Below are 21,876 nucleotides of genomic sequence, written 5' to 3' on the forward strand. Positions count from 1 at the left end.
CCCATCCAGTGAGGTGATTTTTGGGGGACAGGAGGCTTGGGGTAGGGTCCGATTGAAGATCATGCATTTAGTTTTATCTGTGTTTAGGAGAAGATGGAGGTTGGAGAAGGCATATTGGATGCTATTAAAGCTGTGTTGGAGATCGGTCAGGGCGGTGTTCAGAGAGGGGCCAGACGTGTAAAGAATGGTGTCGTCAGCGTACAGATGGATGTAAGAGTTTCCAGCCGCGTGAGCAATGTTATTTATAAAAATATTAAATAGTGTTGGACCCAGAATGGAGCCCTGGGGGACACCCATGGACAGGGACATTGGGTCGGACAGCAGGCCTTCAGCTCTCACAGACTGCACACGACCAGAGAAGTAGTTGTTAAACCATGCCAGGCATTCCTCTGCGAGTCCAACATCCTTGAGTCTGTCAAGCAGGATGCAGTGGTCCACGGAGTCAAAGGCCTTAGCCAGGTCAATAAATACAGCTACACAGTAGTGCTTGGAGTCAAAGGCCCATATGATGTCGTTTAGCACTTTAAGTGTTGCAGAGACACAACCGTAGCCAAATCTAAAGCCGGATTGCGTAGTGCTGAAGATACTATAGGACTCCAGATGGTGGGTGAGCTGATTGTTGACCAGTTTCTCTAATCAAATCAAATCAAAATCAAATTTTATTTGTATAGCGCATTTCTTACAAGATGTAACTCAATGCGCTTCACACAATGAAAATGTTCAGTCAATCAGTCAATCAATCAATCAATACTGACAGAGCCGCGAGCAGGCAAAAGTAAAAAAAACTGTATACTATGTAGCCAGGAAAAATTCCCTTGCAGCCCTCTACCAATAGAGCGACTACTAGCCAGTTTGCTTACCAGTACCCAGCGGTCCAGGGGAGGCCAGGACCACCGGCACAAAGCAAGCAAGCAAGGGCAAAAACCTGTACACCATGTATCCAGGAAAAATTCCTTGCATATTATCGGCGTACACACTGTCCATAAATTTTGTGTTGTATTTGCATCGTTCTGCATCCAGTATGGTCACAGGTCCTGCCAAAAGAGAAACTTAAGCACAGTTATGATGCAACAACACAATAGAGACAGTAAAGATGACAGCAATACAACCTGATGGTGGTCCTGGTACACCCTTGTACCGGTTCCAGTACTGCTCTAGGTGCTATTTGGAGCTGACAGTGCCTCATCAGCACCCGGGTCCATTTTCCTGTCAATACAAATCTCAAAAACACGAGTATGGTGTAATGGCCTAGTGATCCTAGTTCTATAATGTCCAATGTCTCCCTTAGTATCAAAAGGCGACATTGAATAAGTAGGTTTTGAGGTCACGCTTAAAAATGTCCTGAGTTTTAGACAACCTCAGGCCCTCAGGTAGGGTGTTCCACAATCTAGGAGCATATATGCTAAAAGCTGATCCTCCAAATCTCTTTGTCCTAGCCTCTGGCACTATTAAAAGTTCCGTGCCACTAGACCGTAGGGGTCTAGCTGGTGTGTATCTTATGAGCATGTCCACCATGTAATTGGGTGCATCACAGTGAAGTGATTTATAAACTAGTAAAAGGATCTTAAAGTCTATTCTATGACTGACAGGGAGCCAGTGTAGTGATCTCAAGACAGGTGTGATGTGCGCTCTCCGTTTGGTCCTAGTAAGGACACGAGCAGCAGCATTTTGAACCATTTGTAGTCTATTTATCATTTTTTTGGGGAGACCTGTCAGGAGAGCATTACAGTAATCTAGCCTACTAGTAACAAACGCATGCATTAATTTTTCAGTGTCTGCCTGGGAGAGAAATGATTGTACCTTAGTGATGTTTCTTAGATGGTAGAAGGATGTTTTAATAGTGTTATTAATATGAGTTTCAAAATTTAGATCTGGGTCAATTATGACACCAAGATTCCTGGCCTGACACTTAGTGTTAAGAGCTAGTGTTTTCAAGTGTGCAGATAATTTCTCTCTCCCAGTTTTCTCGCCAATGATCAATACCTCTGTTTTTTCTTGATTGAGTTGGAGAAAGTTTTGTGTCATCCAAATATTAATATCGGCAATACAGTCTATCAGGTGGTCGATCATCTTGTAGTCGTTGGGAGTTACTGAGATATAAAGCTGAGTGTCGTCAGCATAGCTGTGGTAGTTAACGCTATGCTTCTTGATAACAGAACTGAGGGGTAGCATGTATAGGCTAAAAAGCAACGGTCCTAAAATGGACCCCTGGGGAACTCCACAGGTTGTGCTATAATTTTTTGACTTATGGTCACCAAGGGCTACAAAGTAATCACGGTCAGCCAGGTAAGTCCTGAACCAGTTTAAGACCGGACCTGAGAGGCCAACCCAGTTTTCAAGTCTCTCAATAAGTATGGAGTGGTCTACCGTATCAAAGGCTGCACTTAAGTCTAAGAGTACAAGAATCGAGAGTTTTTTCGAGTCTGCATTTATCCTAAGGTCATTAGGCAAACCTTAAGCAAAGCGGTTTCTGTGCTGTGGTATGATCGGAAACCTGACTGAAGTGGGTCATACCTATTATTTAGGACTAAGAATTCATGAAGCTGTCTATACGCTGCCTTTTCTAAAATTTTGCTTAGAAAAGTGAGATTGGATATTGGTCTACAGTTTTTTGGATCAGAAGGATCTAGGTTACTTTTCTTCAGGGTGGGTCTAACCAGGGCAGTTTTTAGCGCCGCTGGAAATATCCCTTTAAGTAGGGAGTGATTTACAATGCCTAGTATGTCATCAGACACAGATTCAAAAATGTCCTTAAAAAAGGTGGTAGGAATAGGGTCAAGAGGACACGTAGACGGTTTAAGCTGTGACACAATTTTACCTAGTGTTTCCGTACTAATCATGGTGAACATGCTCATAGTCATGTTCTGTGGTGGCGGATCTGTGGTGCTACACAAACCTAGTCTTTCCTGAGTAATACACATTCTAATATTTGTTATCTTATCCCTGAAGTGGGCTGCAAATTCCTCGCATTTGGTGACAGAGGCTGCGCCGTCTAGAGTCCTAGGAGCAGGGTTTACAAGGCAATCAATTGTCGAGAACAAGACCCTGGGGTTATTCTTGTTTGTAGATATTATCTCTGAGAAGTGATTTTTCCTAGCATTTCGCATTGCCAAGTTAAAGGCAGATAGATGTTCTTTAAAAATATTCTGATCAATCTGTAGTTTGCTCTTTCTCCATCTGCGCTCAGCTTTTCTACATGTTCTCTTTAAGAGATTTATTTCACTGTTTCGCCATGGTGCTCTCCTCTTGGCTCCAACCTTTTTTAGTTTGGTAGGTGCCAGGGAGTCTAGGGCCATTTTTACTTTATTGTTAAAGGTAGTTACTAAGTCGTTTTCACATAACGTGGGAGTTGTGTGATTACTGTTCATTAAAGCTTTGAAATGTTCAGCCACTGCAGGGGTAAGATAACGTTTTTTAACAACACGTTCAGCATTTCTTTCAGCTTTACGTGTTACAATGGTAAAGAAAATACAGAAATGGTCAGAGAGGGCCAGGTCGCTGATACCTGATATTGAGACCTCAAGACCCTTTGTAATCACAAGATCAAGGGTATGGCCATGATTGTGGGTGGGTTCATTGACATGTTGGACAAAATCCATAGATTCCAAGAGGTCAATAAATTCCCTAGCCCTCAAGTCAGCCTCATTATCAACATGAAAGTTAAAATCACCAGTGATAATAATCCTATCATAGTTGGGATGGATAATGGATAGGAACTCAGAGAAGTCAGGTAGGAAGGTAGGGGCTGCTTTCGGCGGCCTGTATACAGTTACCGTAAGAATAGGTGGTTGGCATGCCATAACTGTGGCATGATATTCAAAGGAGGAGAATATATCAAAGGATATGCTCCTGCAGTTTAGGTTATTTGAAGCTATGGTAGCTGTTCCTCCCCCCTTTTTTCCATTTCTGATTGATTGGAAAAAACTGTAGTTGGGGGGAGATGCCTCAATAAGGGCTGCTGCTCCATTTGTATCTAGCCAGGTTTCTGTGAGTAGCATGCAGTCGAGTTTTCTATCACAAATGAGCTCATTTATGATAAATGTTTTTTTGTTAGATAGGGACCTGATATTCAAAATTGCCATGGAGATGTCATTTTGACACTGGGGCTGACTCGTGGGCATACTTAATGAAATGGGTAATAGATTTCTCAAATTTGCGCCATGTATTGCCTTATTTGTGGTGGAGGGAGTCCGATGGGAGACAATAGTCTGGATGGCATGTTTGGTGTTAGAGGAATGGATCGGACTCATCCCACATCAGCGTTGACAGGGCACCGGCCAGGTCCAGGGCTGGACAGCGAGGTCCATGGACATCGACAGCAGGCGGGCACCATACCTGTTTGGGAAGTCTAAGACTTTGGAGAGGCAGGGTAGGATGGATATAGGCCTGTAACAGTTTAGGTCTAACTTGTCACCTCCCTTGAAGAGTGGGATGACAGCAGCAGATTTCCAGTCCATGGGGAATTCTGAGGTTTGCAGGGAGAGGTTGAACAGACAGGTGATGGGGGCTGAGACAATGTGAGCTGCTAATTTCAGATAGAAAGGGTCCAGATCATCCAGCCCAGCTGATTTATAAGGGTCCAGTTTAAACCACACCACCCACTTCCATAGCTTTCTCTGATGTGATACACAAAGACATGTAAGCAGTATAGAGATCACTGTCACCGAATCATTTTCTATGTATGTCTGATCTCTGTCCACCCACCCTCCCTCCATTCTGTTTCCCTCCCCCTGTTGAAGGGAGTGTGGCTGGGTGCAGGAGGGAGGCCCATGTAAGGACAACATGGTGGGGTTCTCTCCCTTTATCAGGCGTCCCAGGAGATAGCACCTCTTTCAATGGCATGTCCGGCAGCTGAGGTGGCCAGTTAAAATAGAGATGACTAAAGACTACAGGGGTTAGGGTTAGGGGTGGGTTGATAAGCCCGGTGGCAAAGTTACTGTCAGATCTGCCAAGTTTACAAAATAGGAAAAGGGCAACTTGGGAATCAGATAGGCAATATGAACATTGGTTTCATTCCTGTTATTTGTCGGGGGACACTATTGGGTTGTGGATAAAGGGTGCTTGGAAGATGATAGGAATGGAGAGACAGGGTACCAAGAGGGAGGAATCGGTCCACACTGAGAGAACCTTAAGGGGAACAGACCTTGAGAGCAGTCATTTTGGGTAGATGCCAAAATGTCTCGTCTAGTTCCTTATTGGTGGCTGTGCCAAAGGAACAGAAGCGATGTGGAGGTGTTTATTTTACGATTAGTGCATTCCCAGGCTCCAGAATGATAGCAAGTGTGCTTCTGTGGAAAAAATGAACTCTGTTACCATCTATGTTGAATGTGTTTATGTGTGGTTTGTCTTGTTATAAAAATACAAAATGCATTAAGGGGATTTTTAATGGAAGGGTATTTCTCTTGGAATGAAATCAAGATTCAAAAGTAAATCATGAGCTTGACTCTTTGTCAAAGCCTACTTATAATGCTCATCATCATTTATCTTGCCATCTACTTAGCTCCAACCTCCTGGACCTAACCTTTCCCAACGCTCAGTTAACAGATGTCTTCCTCTCAATCATTTAGAAATCAATGTATTTTTGCATAAATTCTGAATTTTGGGATTAAAAAATATTTTTGAAACAATTGCAAATATGTAATGTATATTATCTAAATGCCAAACATCTATGGTACAGATATCCTTGGGACCTGCAGTGATGCATCAGCGTCACTTAACATTCCTACTGAAGAGCTGTACGCTGTAACCTAACAACCACACACAGTGGAAACAAACACAGATATCCAACATTGAAAGACTAAGTGCATGAGAGCAGGGGAACAGACCCTGTTAACATTCAACACGATTAATCAAGTTCAAAAATAGAGACACGTGAATCAAGTGATGACATATTGCCTCTAATGGAATTGACGCACTTTAAAGCCTCTAATGTCTGTAATGGTTTTAAATGAGCTCAGAACAATTAATACGCATGCAAAGAAAACACTAATTTGACTGTTGGTAATTATGTGTTAATGTAAAGCATGATGTTAAGTATGTTAAGGGGGAGCCTTACAGGAGCCGCGATGGGACAATATAGATACGTCACCACAGAGGAGGAGCGACGTAAATGTCCCAGGATAATAAAGGAGCCGCATGATATCTCCACTCGCCCATCAATAAAGGCTGGGGGGAAACATCGCCGATCGGTAACACTGAATTAAAAAGAAAAAGAAATTGTATTCTGACAGCATACGTCTAGAGTACATGGAACATGGCATCGAAATGTCCTAAATGCGACAAAACGGTTTATTTTGGTAAGTGCCTTTTTCGTGACCATAATAGACATATTATTCCCAAGTGTCATCGCTAGAATGTTTTCATGGAAATAACAGGCAGATATGGACTGTTTTGTCTGGTCATTTTATATTTTGGTTGGTATTGTAGCCTGTTGTTGCATCAAAACTTGCATTTGTCAACTCACAACTGTTGTCACTTCAGTTAGACACTGAGATAGGCTACTGCATGTTGTCATTAAGAGATTGCAGGTGATTAGCTTCGTGAGTAGATTCACACTATTTGATAATCATGGTTTTAGTATTCTAATTACCAAACCAATTATTTGATGGTCCATACGCAAACTGGGCCTGACCCAAACTAATTGGGCCTGGTTTTCTCATTAATGGTGCCGCCTTTAATTGTGCGTTTTCAGGTCCTTTGTATTGTTTGCCAAACCGGCCATGGAGCAGCATCCCTCTCCCTCTCACCAGCATCATGTGTAGAACCACATGCATATGCACCCCTTCTGGAAATGTCTCGCCTATAGGCCAACATATAACTAGTTTACGATATTTTGCTGACGGTAATGGTCGGAAAGAGCGCACATCAGTAACCCTCTGCAGACTAGTGGAATTGTCTGTGAATGCACCTGTCCCAATATGAGGCACATGAGATCAATACATCTAAATCATTTATTCTCGTCATGTGCGTGGATCGACTTTGCCCTAGTGTGTCTATTGTGTCTCTGGAGAACAATAGGATTTCCTTTTCAGTACTAATTGGCATGGACAGCTCCCGAGGAGGGAAGCAAGAGAAACCGCACCCTGAAATATCAGAGCGTCTATTAGAGAAACGCGTCTCACCACGTCCATAATCTGCATGCTTTGTTTCTATGCTCATATATGGGCATCCTTGGTCACAAATGACACAATTCAAGTAAAAAAAAAAAAGGAATATTGAGTTTGATGCACTCATTGTGTTTCAACCTTTGTGTTCACTACATTAATTACTGAACAATAGTAAGCATATGGTATTTGCTCTGTTTGTCATGTGTGTATGTTAGTGAAGCCTCTCTGGATGCAGCCTTATAAGACTTCATTCAGCATCCAGGAAGCATCTGTTTTCGTCTTACCTAATTAGCCCCCAAATGAGCAATGTTATGGACGTGGATTTTCTAATGATGAATGAATAGCCTGTTAGAGCAAGACTGATTGCTGTCTGAAATCTAGCACTTTCATGTACTTTCATGTATATTCCTTTTGAATCTGAATTAACCAAAATGCTACTATACACAGTATGTCACCCTGTAACTATGCTCTTCTCTCTCACTCACAGCCTCTGTAGCCCATAGCTCCTATATAATTCTTGCCTGTTTTGATGATATGTGTTGTAAGATGTACTATGAAATAGTGCATACTCTGTCCCTTGACCTTGGGAGTTTTAAAGCGTTTGATGTAAGTTATGTCATCCCCTGCTGTGATTCACCCCTACATGCCTACAAGTTCTTCTTTCATTTTGTTCTGGGTCGTTGCAACATCACAGATGTCTGTGAAACTGAACTGACTTCATGTGTCATTGAATTGTACAGTTTGTGTCTGTGAAAGAGATGGAGGACTGAGTAGAGGGAACTATGGGGACATACAAGATAATCACATACAGTACAGTACCAGTAAAACAGCCCTACCTATATCTCCCTTTATTGTATACAATGGTGAACACCCTACACAGCCTACTCAGTGTGTGTGTGTGTGTGTGTGTGTGTGTGTGTGTGTGTGTGTGTGTGTGTGTGTGCATGCGTGCGTGCATGTGTGTTTGCATGCATGCTTGTGTGCGTTTAATCCATGAAGGGAAAGGTAGATAAAGAGGTGAAGAAATGAAGAGAAGAGATGAAGAAAACAATTAAGAGATTTCTGAAAAGAAAGGGAGAAGGGAGGGAGCACCTTGTGAGGGACAGACACTCCAGCCATGATGCTCAGAGCCAAACGCCCACTGTTGTCTGCCAAGGTGACACTGCGGTCACTGCCTCACACTACCCTGTGTGCGGTGTTATAGTGATGAGCCTAAAGAGGTGGGATATCACGATGTGCCAGAGGCATGCGGTCTGCCTGGGTATTCTGGGATATGTCTGACAGCGGTTGTGGATAAGTACCTCAATGAGCTTCCTTTTATATCCACTGTGATTCGACGCCCTCTCTCCTTTCCCCACTTGTTGTCCCCTCTCTCCACCCCAGAACCGTCAGGGAAGGCTGGACTTCTATGGTTCACTTCCTAATTGCTCCTAATTGCTTTCTACTTCTTCATATTTCTACTAAATCAGTCCGGCTTGCTGGCAGGTGCTTAGACAAAATACTGTGTGTGTGTGTGTGTGTGCGCGCACGTGTGTGACAGGAGAATGATGGATGGTGGAACAGACAGAAGTGGGCCAGAGGCTCTGGGATGTGAGATACAGAACCATGAAGCATGAAGCAGCTTCTGAATTACAATGGTGACTCATGAGTAAAGTCCAACACATCAGGACACACAGAAAACCAATAGAAACGGACCCAAAAAGATTGTGGGCACAATAGAGATGGGGGAGAGGATTTAGCAGGCTACCCTTAGGAGGGTGAGTGTTTAGTGTGATAAAGAGATGGCACCTTCCTCCTTCTCCATCACCAAAGAAAACTGTTCTTCCTCATGGAACTGAGGCACAGAATTCTGGATTCTTCTGGATGTCCTTGTAAACATGCTGTATTTGTGTACTCTCTCTCTCTCTCTCTCTCTCTCTCTCTCTCTCTCACACCTCCTGTTTCTCTTCTACACAGCGGAGAAGGTGTCCTCCCTGGGGAAAGACTGGCACAAGTTCTGTCTGAAATGTGAGCGCTGTAACAAGACCCTGACAGCAGGGGGCCACGCTGAGGTAAGAGGAGTGAAAGTCTGCACAGGGACAGAGACAGAGAGACAGAATAGTATGTTTACTGGCAGCAGGTATCATAGAAAGGAGTAGTGGGGCATGTTGGCATGTCTGTTCTCATAGATCAGCGCCCCTGACATAGCCTCTATCCATCAATGCCTACAGGATATGTTCTAGAACAGATGGCCAGTAGTTCTTAACTGCTGGTGGCTGATGTGGTGGTCTATAAAGTGAACAATTGTGTGTACCGTCGCATCATTGTGTGTAGTCTGGAATGGAGGAAGACTATGTCCTCAGTTTCCTAACTCTATTTGAGATCTTATATGTACATATGATCTTATATATACATACATATGCTCATTGCCTCTCTCTCTGTTTGCAGCATGATGGGACCCCTTACTGCCACAAGCCATGCTATGCTGCCCTCTTTGGACCAAAAGGTGCAGTGCAGACACCCTTGTATGCCTTTACATAGAGATTATTTTTCTTCTTTGGGGAATGCGGTTTGGGGAATGTGGTATGTGGATTGAAGCTAGATGTCTCAAGCAGGTGTGAACATCGGGGGAGCTGGTTCCTATGTCTATGAGGATCCTGTCAATAACGGCCCTGCCAGCGTTTCCACGGAAACAGAAGCCAAACCTGAGCAGAAGAGACCCGCTCCCAGGGGCCCAGTGAAGGGTGAGGAACCTGAGAGGAAACATAGACAAACAACGTCATACTGTATGTCATCATTTGGAGGGGTAATTAAGTATATTTTGACCAAAAATTAAAACCTCAACATTAATCTGTTTTCGGTCCAGCTGCAAGCTTCACCTCCTTCTCTGGAGAACCCAGTAAATGCCCCAGATGCACCAAGACGGTGTACTTCGGTAAGTGCCTTACTGTCCGTATGTCATATCGGTGTGTCTCTGAATCTGTACATGTGAGTGGGTGTCTGTAGGAAATATGCTGTATAAATATGTATATACTGTATATATACGTGTGTGTGTGTGTGTGTGACGGCTGGTGACTAAGACAGAGGAATGTAGTTTCCATGGTGATACGTCTGCATTGTGTGTGTGTGTGTGTGTGTGTGTGTGTGTGTGTGTGTGTGTGTGTGTGTGCAGCTGAGAAGGTGACGTCTCTGGGGAAGGACTGGCATCGACCATGTCTGCGTTGTGAGAGGTGCAGCAAAACGCTGGTCCCTGGCAGCCATGCAGAGGTGACAGACGGGAGGAGGGGAGGGAGGAGGGGGGGGGGGAGAGGAGTGGGAGGAGGGGAGAAGAGTGGGAGGAGAGGAGAGGAGTGGGAGGAGAGGAGAGGAGAGGAAGATAATGTGTTTAAGGCAAAGACACTCCGCTGTCTTCGTAACAAGAAAGCAGAGCCATTACTAGAGGAAGAATGACAGCGGTTAATTGTATTCTTCCGTGTTTCGCAGCACGACGGACAACCCTACTGCCACAAGCCGTGCTACGCTACGCTGTTTGGACCCAAAGGTACTCAGACTGTTGGTCCTCCAGAGACTATGAAAGGCCCAACTTCACATGGTCATACATTAAACGACCGAATATATTTTGTAAGATATCACTGTGTAACTATGTCATTGTATAATATCTGTCTGTTCCAGGGGTGAACACTGGAGGTGTGGGGAGCTACATCTACGAGGAGCCTGATTCTGAGACGCAGCCCTGAGAGACCATATCCACGACCCCCGACCCTGTCACCCCACGACCCCTGACCCTGTCACCCCAAGACCCACAGACCCTGACTAACGACCCCCAGACCCTGTCAACACTAACACCCCCCCCCCCGGCCTTGTTACTGTTCCACGTCTTACAGTAGATTAGATAGCGTCCTTCTATCCCTCTGCCATGTTGTCAGCCTCTGTCTACACTGTCTATTACCTGTCAGTTACCTGTCTATTACCTGTTTATTACCTGTCTATTACCTGTTTCTTACCTGTCTATTACCTGTTTATTACCTGTCAATTACCTGTTTCTTACCTGTCTATTACCTGTTTATTACCTGTCTATTACCTGATGTGTGTGTCTGGGATGACGGTTCTAACTAGTGTAATTCTTTAATTCAGCATCTATGAAATCAAAGTGTCAGATAATACCTTATTTACTCACAGGGATTCTTATTTCGATCTTTGCATTGCATTTGTATATTGTTTATACTGTATATCTATTTTTTGTACTTAAATCCATCTTTATAGCTCCACCCCAGTGAAATATAGGTGTGTCTGTAGCTTGTCATCATTCATAAAGCTCAGTATCATAGTCTCTCCTTGGAGATGCCAAATAGAACAATCAAGGATTTGTGTTGTTGATAAATTAAAGCTATGGTTTGGTTTCTTGAGGGAAGAATGGGGTGTAGCATTATTTTATTCAGTCCAAGAATTAATTTTGTTATGAGACATTTCTGCACCTAAAAAAAGGCAACTGTTGTGTTGATGCTATTGTCAGTATTTTCTTGCTTTGTTTTTCAGTCTAAAATAGTAGATAGACAACGGGTCAAGCATAGAAATGTGCATTATGATTGGTAATCATGTTTTGTACTTTTTTGTGTGTTTTGCTTACCAATTTATGGTCTGTTAGAGAGAGGATATAGTGTCTTCAGGTTTTCTCCAATAAAATTGTGAGAAAATAAAGGTGGTTGGGTGTCTGTCAATCATGTTTAAGCATTATGAAATCATTTCGGGGGAATTCCCAGAGAAAATGTAAGGGACAGTAGTCCAATTTATTATGTACTACTAGACTATTATTATTATTATTATTATTATTATTATTATTATTATTATTCATTAAAACCTGTGACAAAAAAAAACAGCGGCAGTGATGTTGTGAACTCTGACCCCTAAACCCTGTCTGCCAGCCGGAAGCAGCCTCAAGATCACATGGCAAAATACTGCAAAGCATTGTGGACGTCGTAGTTCATCAGTCTCGCTGTCAGCTGGTGGAAGGGTTCGGGTCGTAAGGGAAACCTCAACCAGACCTGCTTTAATGTCAGCAGCAGCGGTGGTCATCGCCGCGGTGGTCGGCGGAGGGATACTGCTCTTCCTGCGCCGCATGTTCCCGAGGCGGAAGGCTGTCCTGCTGCGGTACCCGGGCGCCATGATGCGGGGGAAGACCGTCATCGTGACCGGAGCCAACAGCGGCATAGGGAAGGCCGTGTCCGGGGAGCTGCTGAAGCTCCAGGCCCGGGTCATCATGGCCTGCCGGGACCCGGGGAGGGCGGAGGAGGCTGCCCGGGAGATCAGGAGGCAGGCGGGACCAGATCACCCCGGGGAGGTGGTGGTCAGGCAGCTGGACCTGGCATCCCTACAGTCTGTGCGTCGCTTCTGTGAGGAGGTCATCAGGGTACGTTCACGGGCATCTTCACCCGGTTGTTACGTTACTTTACTTTTGAAACTCGCTAATTGATCAGAAGAATGTTCTCGTCAGGACGATGGACCGGAGGGTTTAGTGTTTTGCGCTCTGGAGCTTTCTAGTGGTTGAGGAACTCGTCTCGTCAGCTCCATAGGGTCACCGGGGGGGCCACCGGGGGGCTGCGTTGTTGTGTAACGAAGGTTAGGTCACCTGACACCCGGGACAAAGGGGAACTGTCCAGGTGCTGGATCTCCTTGCAGGCGTGAGCCACTAAACATTGACTTGCAGTTGAAAACACATTTAGGCTGTAGTGTAGTGTGTCAACCGATACACTTTTACAATACACTTTTTTGCAGTGTATCATAACAATACTAGGGATGCACCGAAATGTAAATTATTGGCTGAATACTGAATACTGAGTGCGTACCGGCAGTTGTTCATTTATTTAGCCAATTTGAAAGATGAAAGATGTACAAATTCTGACAGTGGCTGGTGAAAGTCACCAATCAAAATGTTTGGACTTTTGTTTTGAAACACGGAAATACGTTTCAACGTTGTTGAGAATCACAACACAAACTCGCTAGTCAAGCCAAAATACTGCAGCACAATGTATTCGGTGAGTAATCCCCACTGCTACCTAGTTTACTATAATACTACTTTACATTGTTAGCAGGCTCACAAAACATTATTATTTCCATTTTTCTAAATAAAAGGCAGAACATTAAATCAGCTGCCAGCTTGTTATACCCATTTCACCAGCAGCTGTCCATATATATGTGTGTATATATATATATATATATAATATTGCTTAGTTCGCGCTTTAGCTCAGGCTTTTATTTTGACGTCGCGAAAACTGAAGTAATGTCGGAATCTGCCTCTGGCTGTCGTTCAGAGAACAGATAACCCTAACTATGCCAAACTGCGACATGTGTGTTGTAATTATGGGACTTGGCAGTAGTAGGGTTAGGGGTTGCTTGCACTGTTTGATCGCGTCATAAAAAAAGTCTCTTATCCGGTAAACATTCAGTCGAACTGTGTGCTATTTTCGGCCGAATAATTTCGGTGGCCGAACTTTCGGTGCATCCCTAGTTAATACTTAATGTGCAATATAGCCTATTGTATAGGGTTAGGGTTAGGCTCTATACTGTATCACTAAAACACTGCTGTGCTTGAGAAGCTTAAGCTAAGAAAACGTTACTTTTCTGTCCCACCATTTAGGAGGAGGCCAAGATCGATGTGCTCATCAACAACGCTGGCATCTACCAGTGTCCCTACACTAAGACAGAGGAAGGCTTTGAGATGCAGCTGGGAGTCAACCACCTGGGCCACTTCCTCCTCACCCACCTCCTCCTGGACCTCCTGAAGGCCTCGGCCCCCAGCCGCGTCGTGGTGGTCTCCTCCAAGCTCTACAAGTACGGCCACATCAACTTTGACGACCTGAACAGCGAGAGCCACTACGACAAGGCCTTCTGCTACGGCCAGAGCAAGCTAGCCAACCTGCTGTTCACCCGCGAGCTGGCCCGCCGTCTGGACGGCACAGGGGTCACGGTCAACGCCCTCACCCCAGGCATTGTGAGGACGAGGCTGGGGAGGCACGTCAACATCCCCTTCCTGGCCAAGCCCCTGTTCTACCTGGCCTCCCTGGCCTTCTTCAAGAGCCCCCTGGAGGGCGCTCAGACGCCCCTGTACCTGGCCTGCTCCCCAGACGTGGAGGGTGTGGCGGGGAAGTGCTTCGCTAACTGTGAGGAGGAGGAGCTAATGCCCAAAGCCACAGACGACCAGGCGGCCAAGAGGCTGTGGGACCTGAGTGAGAGGATGGTGGGGCTAAATAAATGAGGAAGGGGGCTCTGCTAGGGGAACTCCTCACTAGACTTTGTTCTCGAAATAATGTGAATTGTGAGTTCGGAGACTATTGAGACTGTCTGGGAGGGTACTGGTGGGGGTGGGGGGTCTCACTGAATGATTGGACTCATGTTGGGTGGAGTGTGTTTGCATATATGTGGGAGGAAGGGCGAGAGTAGCCGGCTTCCCACTGCGGGGCGGGGCTTACTCTGAGTGTGCCATGGCTCCTGGGCTCCAGCAGGGTTCACTCCAGGCCTTCCATGCTTAAAACTCAGGGTTTAGCCCAACTGTCAAATTAAAACAGGCATGTTCACCAGGTTCAAAGCACCCGGCTGTGAGTGGCCTCAGGTAAGCCTTGGCACTGCTGGCAATTGGGAACTTTCACAGGTACCATAAATATACCTGTAGGGCCGAATGTTCCCCACAGACACCAGGACCCCATCTAAACGATACACACCACTGTCCTTACCACTGTTCTTACCACTGTTCTTGCACAAGTTCACAGTAACATCGAGATAAAGGGGAAGGGAGCTTATTCCTAATAGCAGTCATCTGAAGGTTGGCATTATTGGATTTTATTAAGTGGTTACATTCTTGGTTGTGCTGAGGATATCCTCTCAGTGGTTTGAAAAGCAAATTGTATCTAGTTCAGCAGCTGTATATGAACGCTAAGCTCCACAGCATGCTGCAGCTGTATATGAACGCTAAGCTCCACAGCATACTGTATACGTACGTACTGCAGCATGTGTTTGGCAGTTGAAAAAGGAGCGGGGCAATGGTTAACCTAATCCGGTTTCCTCTCATGAAGTGTTTGAAGTGTAAATGTGTTGCCTTCTGCTGTGTCTGGACGGACATGAACAATAAAGTCAGCAATGAGATGTTGTTGTGTTGTGGCTCTCTCCTCTGGATAGATATCTCTCAAGTAATTCCCTTTTAGCCCAGGAGTGGTGGGGGTGGGGACCGTGTTTATCATCTCAATGCGGTGTTCTAATGCCATGCATTACTCAAAACAAAAGATGAAGATCATCTATGTACCGTACACGCGCTCACACACACACACACACACACACACACACATTCACACACTGAAGCGGAAAATTCCCACACACAAACTAGCATAAACTCCTACACACACATGCATACAATCACACACTAGCGGAAACTCCCACACACACAGCACAACACAAACAGTTGAGCCAGCCTTCGAGCATCTCAGAATATGGGATTCATTTGTGCTTTATTTGGTTAACGAAAACACAACAGAAATATAGAAACATGCATCACTTGTTTGTGTCCTAGAAACAGGATTGCGGTTGCTTGAAGGGGGAATGGGCTTCGGAATCTGAGGTAGGCAGGAGTGGGGACAGGAATAAACCTTCCAAGGGGTTTAGAGCAAAAATAACTTCAACTGGTTAACACAAATGTTTACACACCCCAAAAATGTCCATCATCAGTAACAAAATAACACAGTACATCAAACGTCTCATAAGCACTCATCTTTAAAAATCCAGTCAAAGCAAAAGTAAGTGTATTTGAGTAGCTGCACTCAATATGGGATCAGGCTTGTGGAATTCCTGTTGTTGAGTAAAGGTGTCTCTTCACACTGAAACTACCAACTTCGACTGGTTGCAGTACGTATAGCCATGTACAATGCAGCACAGATTCAGCCTGTGAATAAAAATACAACAAATCCGTGTGCAGCTTTCATAATCTCCCAAATCTTCCTTATATTCAAAATTATCTCTTTATTGGATTGGCAGATGCTCTTAACCAGCCATATTTACAATATTTAATCCATCTCAGGAGATCCCATATCCACCTCAAAGAAGTATCTGTATTTATACATGATCATCTGATTGTGTGGCCTTTCTTTTCAATGCAGCTACATACAAAATATATCGTTTTTAAACACTCAATTCTTATAGTTTTAATTAAATATATTTATATAGTCGAACAGTAACTTTAAATGCTTCATCGTCTACTCCTTCCTGGTAGACAGAATCAATTAAACAAAGCAGTATTTTCCCATAATCCCACTTATTTGGCCCAATTCACTCGACCCAGACGTTCTCAGACATTCATTGTAGTGGTAGGAACTGCAGGCATCACATGCCCCAGTTTATCACAGCTGTTGAAAGAATCGGATGTTATTCATGCTCGTGAATATTTCCCACCTGATCACATCTAGTCAAAACTCACAGCCCCACACTCATAAATGTGTTCTTCTGTTTACCTCAGCACCTCTCGCCTCACATCCCATCCACAACCAGGGAAAGAGCGAGTGAGAAAGAGCCAGAGAGAGACCAGAGTCTCAGAGGATTCCCGAAGTCTTCTCTCAGTTCAGAAGTGTTCCGTAGAGCTGCGCCTTAGTCAGACTGTCCTTTCTGGAGAGCCCCAAGGTGCCAAAGTTCTGGTACTGTGGTGGAGGAGGTGGTGGTGGTGGGGGTGGCGGGGGTGGGGTCCCCTGGGGGGAGGTGCTGTGCATTTCTGCCTGGTAAAGCTGCAGGTCGGCAGCCATCTCCAGGGACCTCCGGTGGTCCAGGGACTCGGTGGAGCTGTTGGGGCTGACGTCCACGTACTCCTTGTCCTGCAGCCCTCCGGCCGCCACGCTGCCCCCCCCCCCCTCCCTGTCCTTGGAGCTCCCTGAGTGGTAGAGGCTCTGCTCTGACTCCTGGCTGTCCTCCTTGGCCCGGTACAGGTGGGCCTGGCTGTGGCCCTGCCGGGGGGGGCCCGGGCTGCACTCTGGGCTGGGAGTGGAGAAGCACACAGGGTCCATGGCGCCCCCCCCTCCCCCTCCCCCTCCCCCAGCCCCTCCTCCTCCGTGGTGGTGGTGGTAGTAGTCTGCCCCCTCCTGGAAGCTGCTGTAGAGGGGGCCCAGGCGGATCTTGGCGGGCCGGACGGAGAAGTGCTGCTCTGAGCAGCTGTAAGGAGAGGCGCGGCCCGGGCTGCTGTGGTACGCCTGGGCGCTCAGCTCCTCCACGCTCAGCTGCCTCCACCGCCCGATCAGCTCCTCCTCCTCCGGGGCCAGCGTGCTGCCGCGGCGGCTGTCTTCTCCGTAGGCGACGCTGGGCGAGGAGGAGGGCGGGAGCGGCTCGTAGGGCTCGCTGAAGCAGGAGGACATGGTGCGGCTGTAGACGGGCGAGCTGCCGTTCTGGTGGTGGTGGCCCACGTGGTCTGCCGGCTGGAAGCCTCCGTGGGCCTTGGCGAAGCCCCCCCCGGGGCTGTCCTCCCCCCCCCCCTCCCCCTCCTCCCAGGAGGATTCGCTCTTCCTCTCGTAGTCGCCGCCGTCGTCCCTCCAGTCCATGTAGAGGGAGTGGTGGTGGGGGGAGGAGGCCGTGCTGCTGGGGGGGCCCTGGTCCTTGTCGCCCACCGAGTCGCCGCCTCCGCTGAAGCTGGAGTAGGAGCTGGAGGCCTGGAGGCCCAGGGAGCCGGGGAACTTGGCGAGGAAGTGTTCCTGGGAGAAGCCGGGCCTCAGCCCAGCCAGGGAGCCCTCCTCTGGGTTGCTGTCCGTGGAGTTCTGGGGTCCGTAGAGGAGCTTCCGCTGGCCGTGGAGGTCCATGCTGGGCCGGCGCTCGCGGTGCCGGTCGTCCGGGCAGTACAGGGCCGTGTCGCTGCTGTACAGGTCCGACTTGAAGGCCGCGCGGAGGCCCAGGCGCACGCCGCTATCCAGGGTGTCCAGGAGGAAACCTCGCTCCTGGGGCTGGGGGCTAGGCGAGTGGGAGGCCTGGCTGCTGCAGGCGTCGGCCGGCTTCTCCAGCACCTTGGCGATGACGGAGGCGGGGACAGAGTGGGCGTGGCAGAGGGGAGTGCCCTCCATGTGCATGGTCACACGCTCCTGGAAGTCAGCAGGCAGCTGTGAGAGGAGAGAAGTGAGGTGATGCACGTTAGCAGGGTAAATTAAGTGCTAACTTCCCATGTCAGATTTAAACTAGAAAGTATCTAGTAAGAAATGATAAGTATGAAATGGGCACAGAGTATTTAGTTGGAGGAGCACTGTAACTGGGAGCTTTTTTTTGACATAGATAAAATATAGAACACTATCCTGGGGATCTCTGAAATCTCTGTTCTATTACCCTATTATCTCTGCCTCTCCATAGCAACAATAACTAAACCAATTCCAGCAAATCGTCAATCGGAATCTACACAATTATTGTTAATTGGCAACAAGAAGGAAGATAATTATAGTTTCATGGCTACAGGGACCAAGTCAAACCAGAACTATTTCACACTTTCAGGCATCTTTTCACAACGTCTATCTACATTTACCATATCAACTGTTATATTATACATACTAGATATACACTATATATACTGATACTGTCTCTTTTTTTAAAGCACCAAATCAGCCATTATACAGTATTGAAATATTTAACCTTTTGTTTCACACCCACTTCTTACTTGTTATGCAGGAGACGAAGTGACTAAGGCACTTCAGTAATGTGTGAAGAACCATGATGCATCACTGCACAGTTGTTGTTGTTGCGCCACAATCCATCAATGACCTGCTGGTGGAACCTCCAGCCCACCACCAACCAGACTAGAGGACATAAGTATATCTGACCTCTGACCCCGCTGTGGCTGACACACAGCAGCCCTGAGGAGCCAGCTACTGCATCTCGTTTTAAACACATGCACGCACACACACAAACACACTCGCACACACAACACACACACACACGCACACGCACACACACACGCACACAGACACGCACACACACACATGCACACGCATACAGCATCTCATTTTATGATCATTATGTAACTGATGAGTCGTGTTTGCATTGATGTTTCCATTCAGGCGTTTCTGCCAAATGTGGTGAGGCATTTTAACGATTGGCAGCGTGCCCGCTTTAAAATCTGCTGTTGCCACGCAGGCCGGGCACGGGGCCCAGGGCTGATACAGCGTAAAGCCACTGCCAGGCCACCCTGGCACTCATCTATACCCACTGGCATCTCTCCCACTGAGAAGCAAAAGCAGGGTGGCATCGGAGAAACTGTCCGAGGTCCAAACACTGGCATACACTCAACAGCACTCACCTAACTGTAACCTAGCCACCTGTCAGATACCCACTGTACAGTAGCAGTCCATTCTTTACACTAGAACAGTCGTGGGTGGGGTCATTAACACTAGAACAGCCGTGGGTGGGGTCATTAACACTAGAACAGCCATGTTGGGGTCATTAACACTAGAACAGCCATGGTTGGGGTCATTAACACTAGAACAGCCATGGTTGGGGTCATTAACACTAGAACAGCCTTGGTTGGGGTCATTAACACTAGAACAGCCATGGCCGGGGTCATTTAACCCTGTGAGTAAATAAAAAGAAAACATTATATCTTTGCACTCGATCAAATTTCAGGACCCTCCTTTCATGACTTTCAAAATCACATCAGGATAAGGTAGTATGAAGCTATTTTTCAGTTTTTCTGTGTAGGAGGCAGGCTAATTTACAAGACGGTCAACTAGTGGTCGTTGTGTGTAAATAGCAGCTTCCCATTGTAAAGACTATGGTCATTTGGCTCTTATAGTAGGTAAAAAAGGCATGGCTGTTCTAGTGTTAATCAATGTAAAACAATGGCCTCATTACTAATACATCAGTGAAATAATCCCCTCGAGGTTTTGCTTTACACCTTGGAGCTGCCTACTATCAGGCCCAGAGCCCTGGTCCAGCCTGGTCTCCTGACTCAGGCCCGGTGACTTAGGCTACCTTCCACCCCCAGCAGGCAGCAGTGTTGGTCGAGGCCTCACCTCAGACAGCTGGGTTAGGGTTAGGCAGTGTTGGTCTCACCTCAGACAGCTGGGTCCTGTAGTGGGACTTGTTGCACTGGAGGAGCTGGGCGGCCAGGTTACAGTCCTTCCTGTACAGCTCCTGAGAGAGAGAGAGAGAGAGAGAGAGAGAGAGAGAGAGAGAGAGAGAGAGAGAGAGAGAGAGAGAGAGAGAGAGAGAGAGAGAGAGAGAGAGAGTGAGAGAGAGACAGAGTGAGAGAGAGACAGAGACAGATGTCTAGGAATCACCATTTCCACAGGTCGCCAAGAAGTATAAACGTATGAGGAGTGTTCGTACATTTGAGTGTCGCTATTATTCCATACCAAGGGTGGGTGCGAATTCCTTTTCAATTCAGGAAGTTTTAAAACTCACACCTCTAAAACATTTTATTTTTAATTGACAGTATAATGTAAAGAGTTGCTGACAATTGGAGCATGCTGTACAGTATATATCAGCCTACAGTATACGGCAAGATTTTTTTAATGGAATTGGCCCCAACCCTGTTCCATCCAGAGCTATAGAGCTAGCACCAGAGCTAGCACCAGAGCTAGCACCAGAGCTAGCACCAGAGCTAGCACCAGAGCTAGCACCAGAGCTAGCACCAGAGCTAGCACCAGAGCTAGCACCAGAGCTAGCACCAGAGCTAGCACCAGAGCTAGCACCAGAGCTAGCATAGACCAGGGATAAGCTACTCCACATCCTTACGTTGTCGTCACGCAGCTTCTCGACGGTCAGCTTGGCCTCCATCAGGTGGTTGTTGAGGACGATGATCTCTCGGCTCAGAGCTCTCTTCTCGTCGTCATGGTGCTGCGACTGAGGAGGACAAAATGTGACACAGTCTGATCAAATTTTGGTCCGCATGTCGGCAACCAATCAAAATGTTCAGACTTTTCTTTTGAAACAAGGAACTACGTTTCAACGTTGTTGAGAATCACAACACAAACTCGCTGGTCAAGGTGAGCAATCCCCACTGCTACCTGATTAACTATAACACTACTTTACATTGTTAGCAGACTCACAAAACAAGCTGTGTTAGTTGACTAGTGATGTGTCATTGATTTTCAACAATGCGGAAATGTATTTAAAACATTTTGAAAGAAAAGTCTGATCATTACATCAGAACCCAACATGAGGACCAAATGATCAGACTGTGTCACAAATGTGGACTCCATTTTTACTGCATCGAAAATAAGTGTATATATTCTGATGATGGTTCTCTCATTTGATTTCATGTCTTTCATGTCTTGATTTCACACGGACTGTGAGGTCAGATGAGTTGTGTAGGGCCTCAAGAACAGATCAGCTCCTGATCGCAGAATATTTCATTCTGCATTATATTCACCCCTTAGAGAGTAGTCTGTGAGGTGAATCAATAACATTCGGTGAAAAATGTCCAGTCGCTTTTCTTTTCACTGAGTGATTTTCTTTACTGTACATATGGTGAAGAGGAGACCAAGCCACCACTCCTCACTCCTGTACTGAACCACCTGACATCTTAATGTTCTCACAGTGACGATCATGATGATGATTATAATGATGATTACTATTGTCTTTTCCCTTAACAAATTCAGAGAGGGACATATTCATCTATAGTCTATTGAGAGAGACTCATGATGGTCATACAATGCTCTCTGGCAGTCATGGTTAATTAGCATCCTTCTTCTAGCGAACCTAACGTCTGACGGATGATGTGCGGAGCAGGCCTGCCCGCCACAATAGGCTCGGTATCACTCTGCCATAGGAGGAGGACAGGCTATTGTAATGG

The 21,876-nt window shown here is 46.3% G+C and overlaps 3 protein-coding genes across 3 annotated transcripts in view; 2 read left to right on the forward strand and 1 right to left on the reverse strand.

Moving 5' to 3' along the window:
* Positions 1-6,253: 6,253 nt before the first annotated feature.
* Positions 6,254-10,822, forward strand: crip2l (cysteine-rich protein 2-like; the record flags this gene model as incomplete). The annotated part of the gene is made up of 8 exons (XM_080550539.1): positions 6,254-6,296; positions 9,063-9,157; positions 9,534-9,591; positions 9,701-9,829; positions 9,952-10,020; positions 10,258-10,352; positions 10,569-10,626; positions 10,758-10,822. 8 exons carry the CDS (start codon positions 6,254-6,256, stop codon positions 10,820-10,822), a joined length of 612 nt encoding a protein of 203 aa, XP_080406665.1.
* A 1,236-nt stretch (positions 10,823-12,058) lies between these two features.
* rdh14b (retinol dehydrogenase 14b) lies at positions 12,059-15,154 on the forward strand. The gene is made up of 2 exons (XM_080546821.1): positions 12,059-12,492; positions 13,720-15,154. The coding sequence occupies exons 1-2, from the start codon at positions 12,136-12,138 to the stop codon at positions 14,335-14,337; spliced, it is 975 nt and encodes a 324-aa protein (XP_080402947.1). The 5' UTR covers positions 12,059-12,135; the 3' UTR covers positions 14,338-15,154.
* A 1,524-nt stretch (positions 15,155-16,678) lies between these two features.
* Positions 16,679-21,876, reverse strand: part of LOC308175776 (brain-enriched guanylate kinase-associated protein) — a gene marked incomplete at both ends in the record, with an annotated part of 19,591 nt that continues 14,393 nt past the window's right edge. The window contains 3 exons of the mRNA XM_080550324.1: positions 16,679-18,196; positions 20,133-20,213; positions 20,817-20,924. Of these exons, the coding sequence (XP_080406450.1) occupies positions 16,679-18,196; positions 20,133-20,213; positions 20,817-20,924 (1,707 nt within the window). The remainder of the gene's footprint in view (positions 18,197-20,132; positions 20,214-20,816; positions 20,925-21,876) is intronic.

This window comes from Nansenia antarctica (assembly GCF_963989245.1).
Source record: "Nansenia antarctica genome assembly, chromosome: 1".
NCBI classification, from domain to species: Eukaryota; Metazoa; Chordata; class Actinopteri; order Argentiniformes; family Microstomatidae; genus Nansenia; species Nansenia antarctica.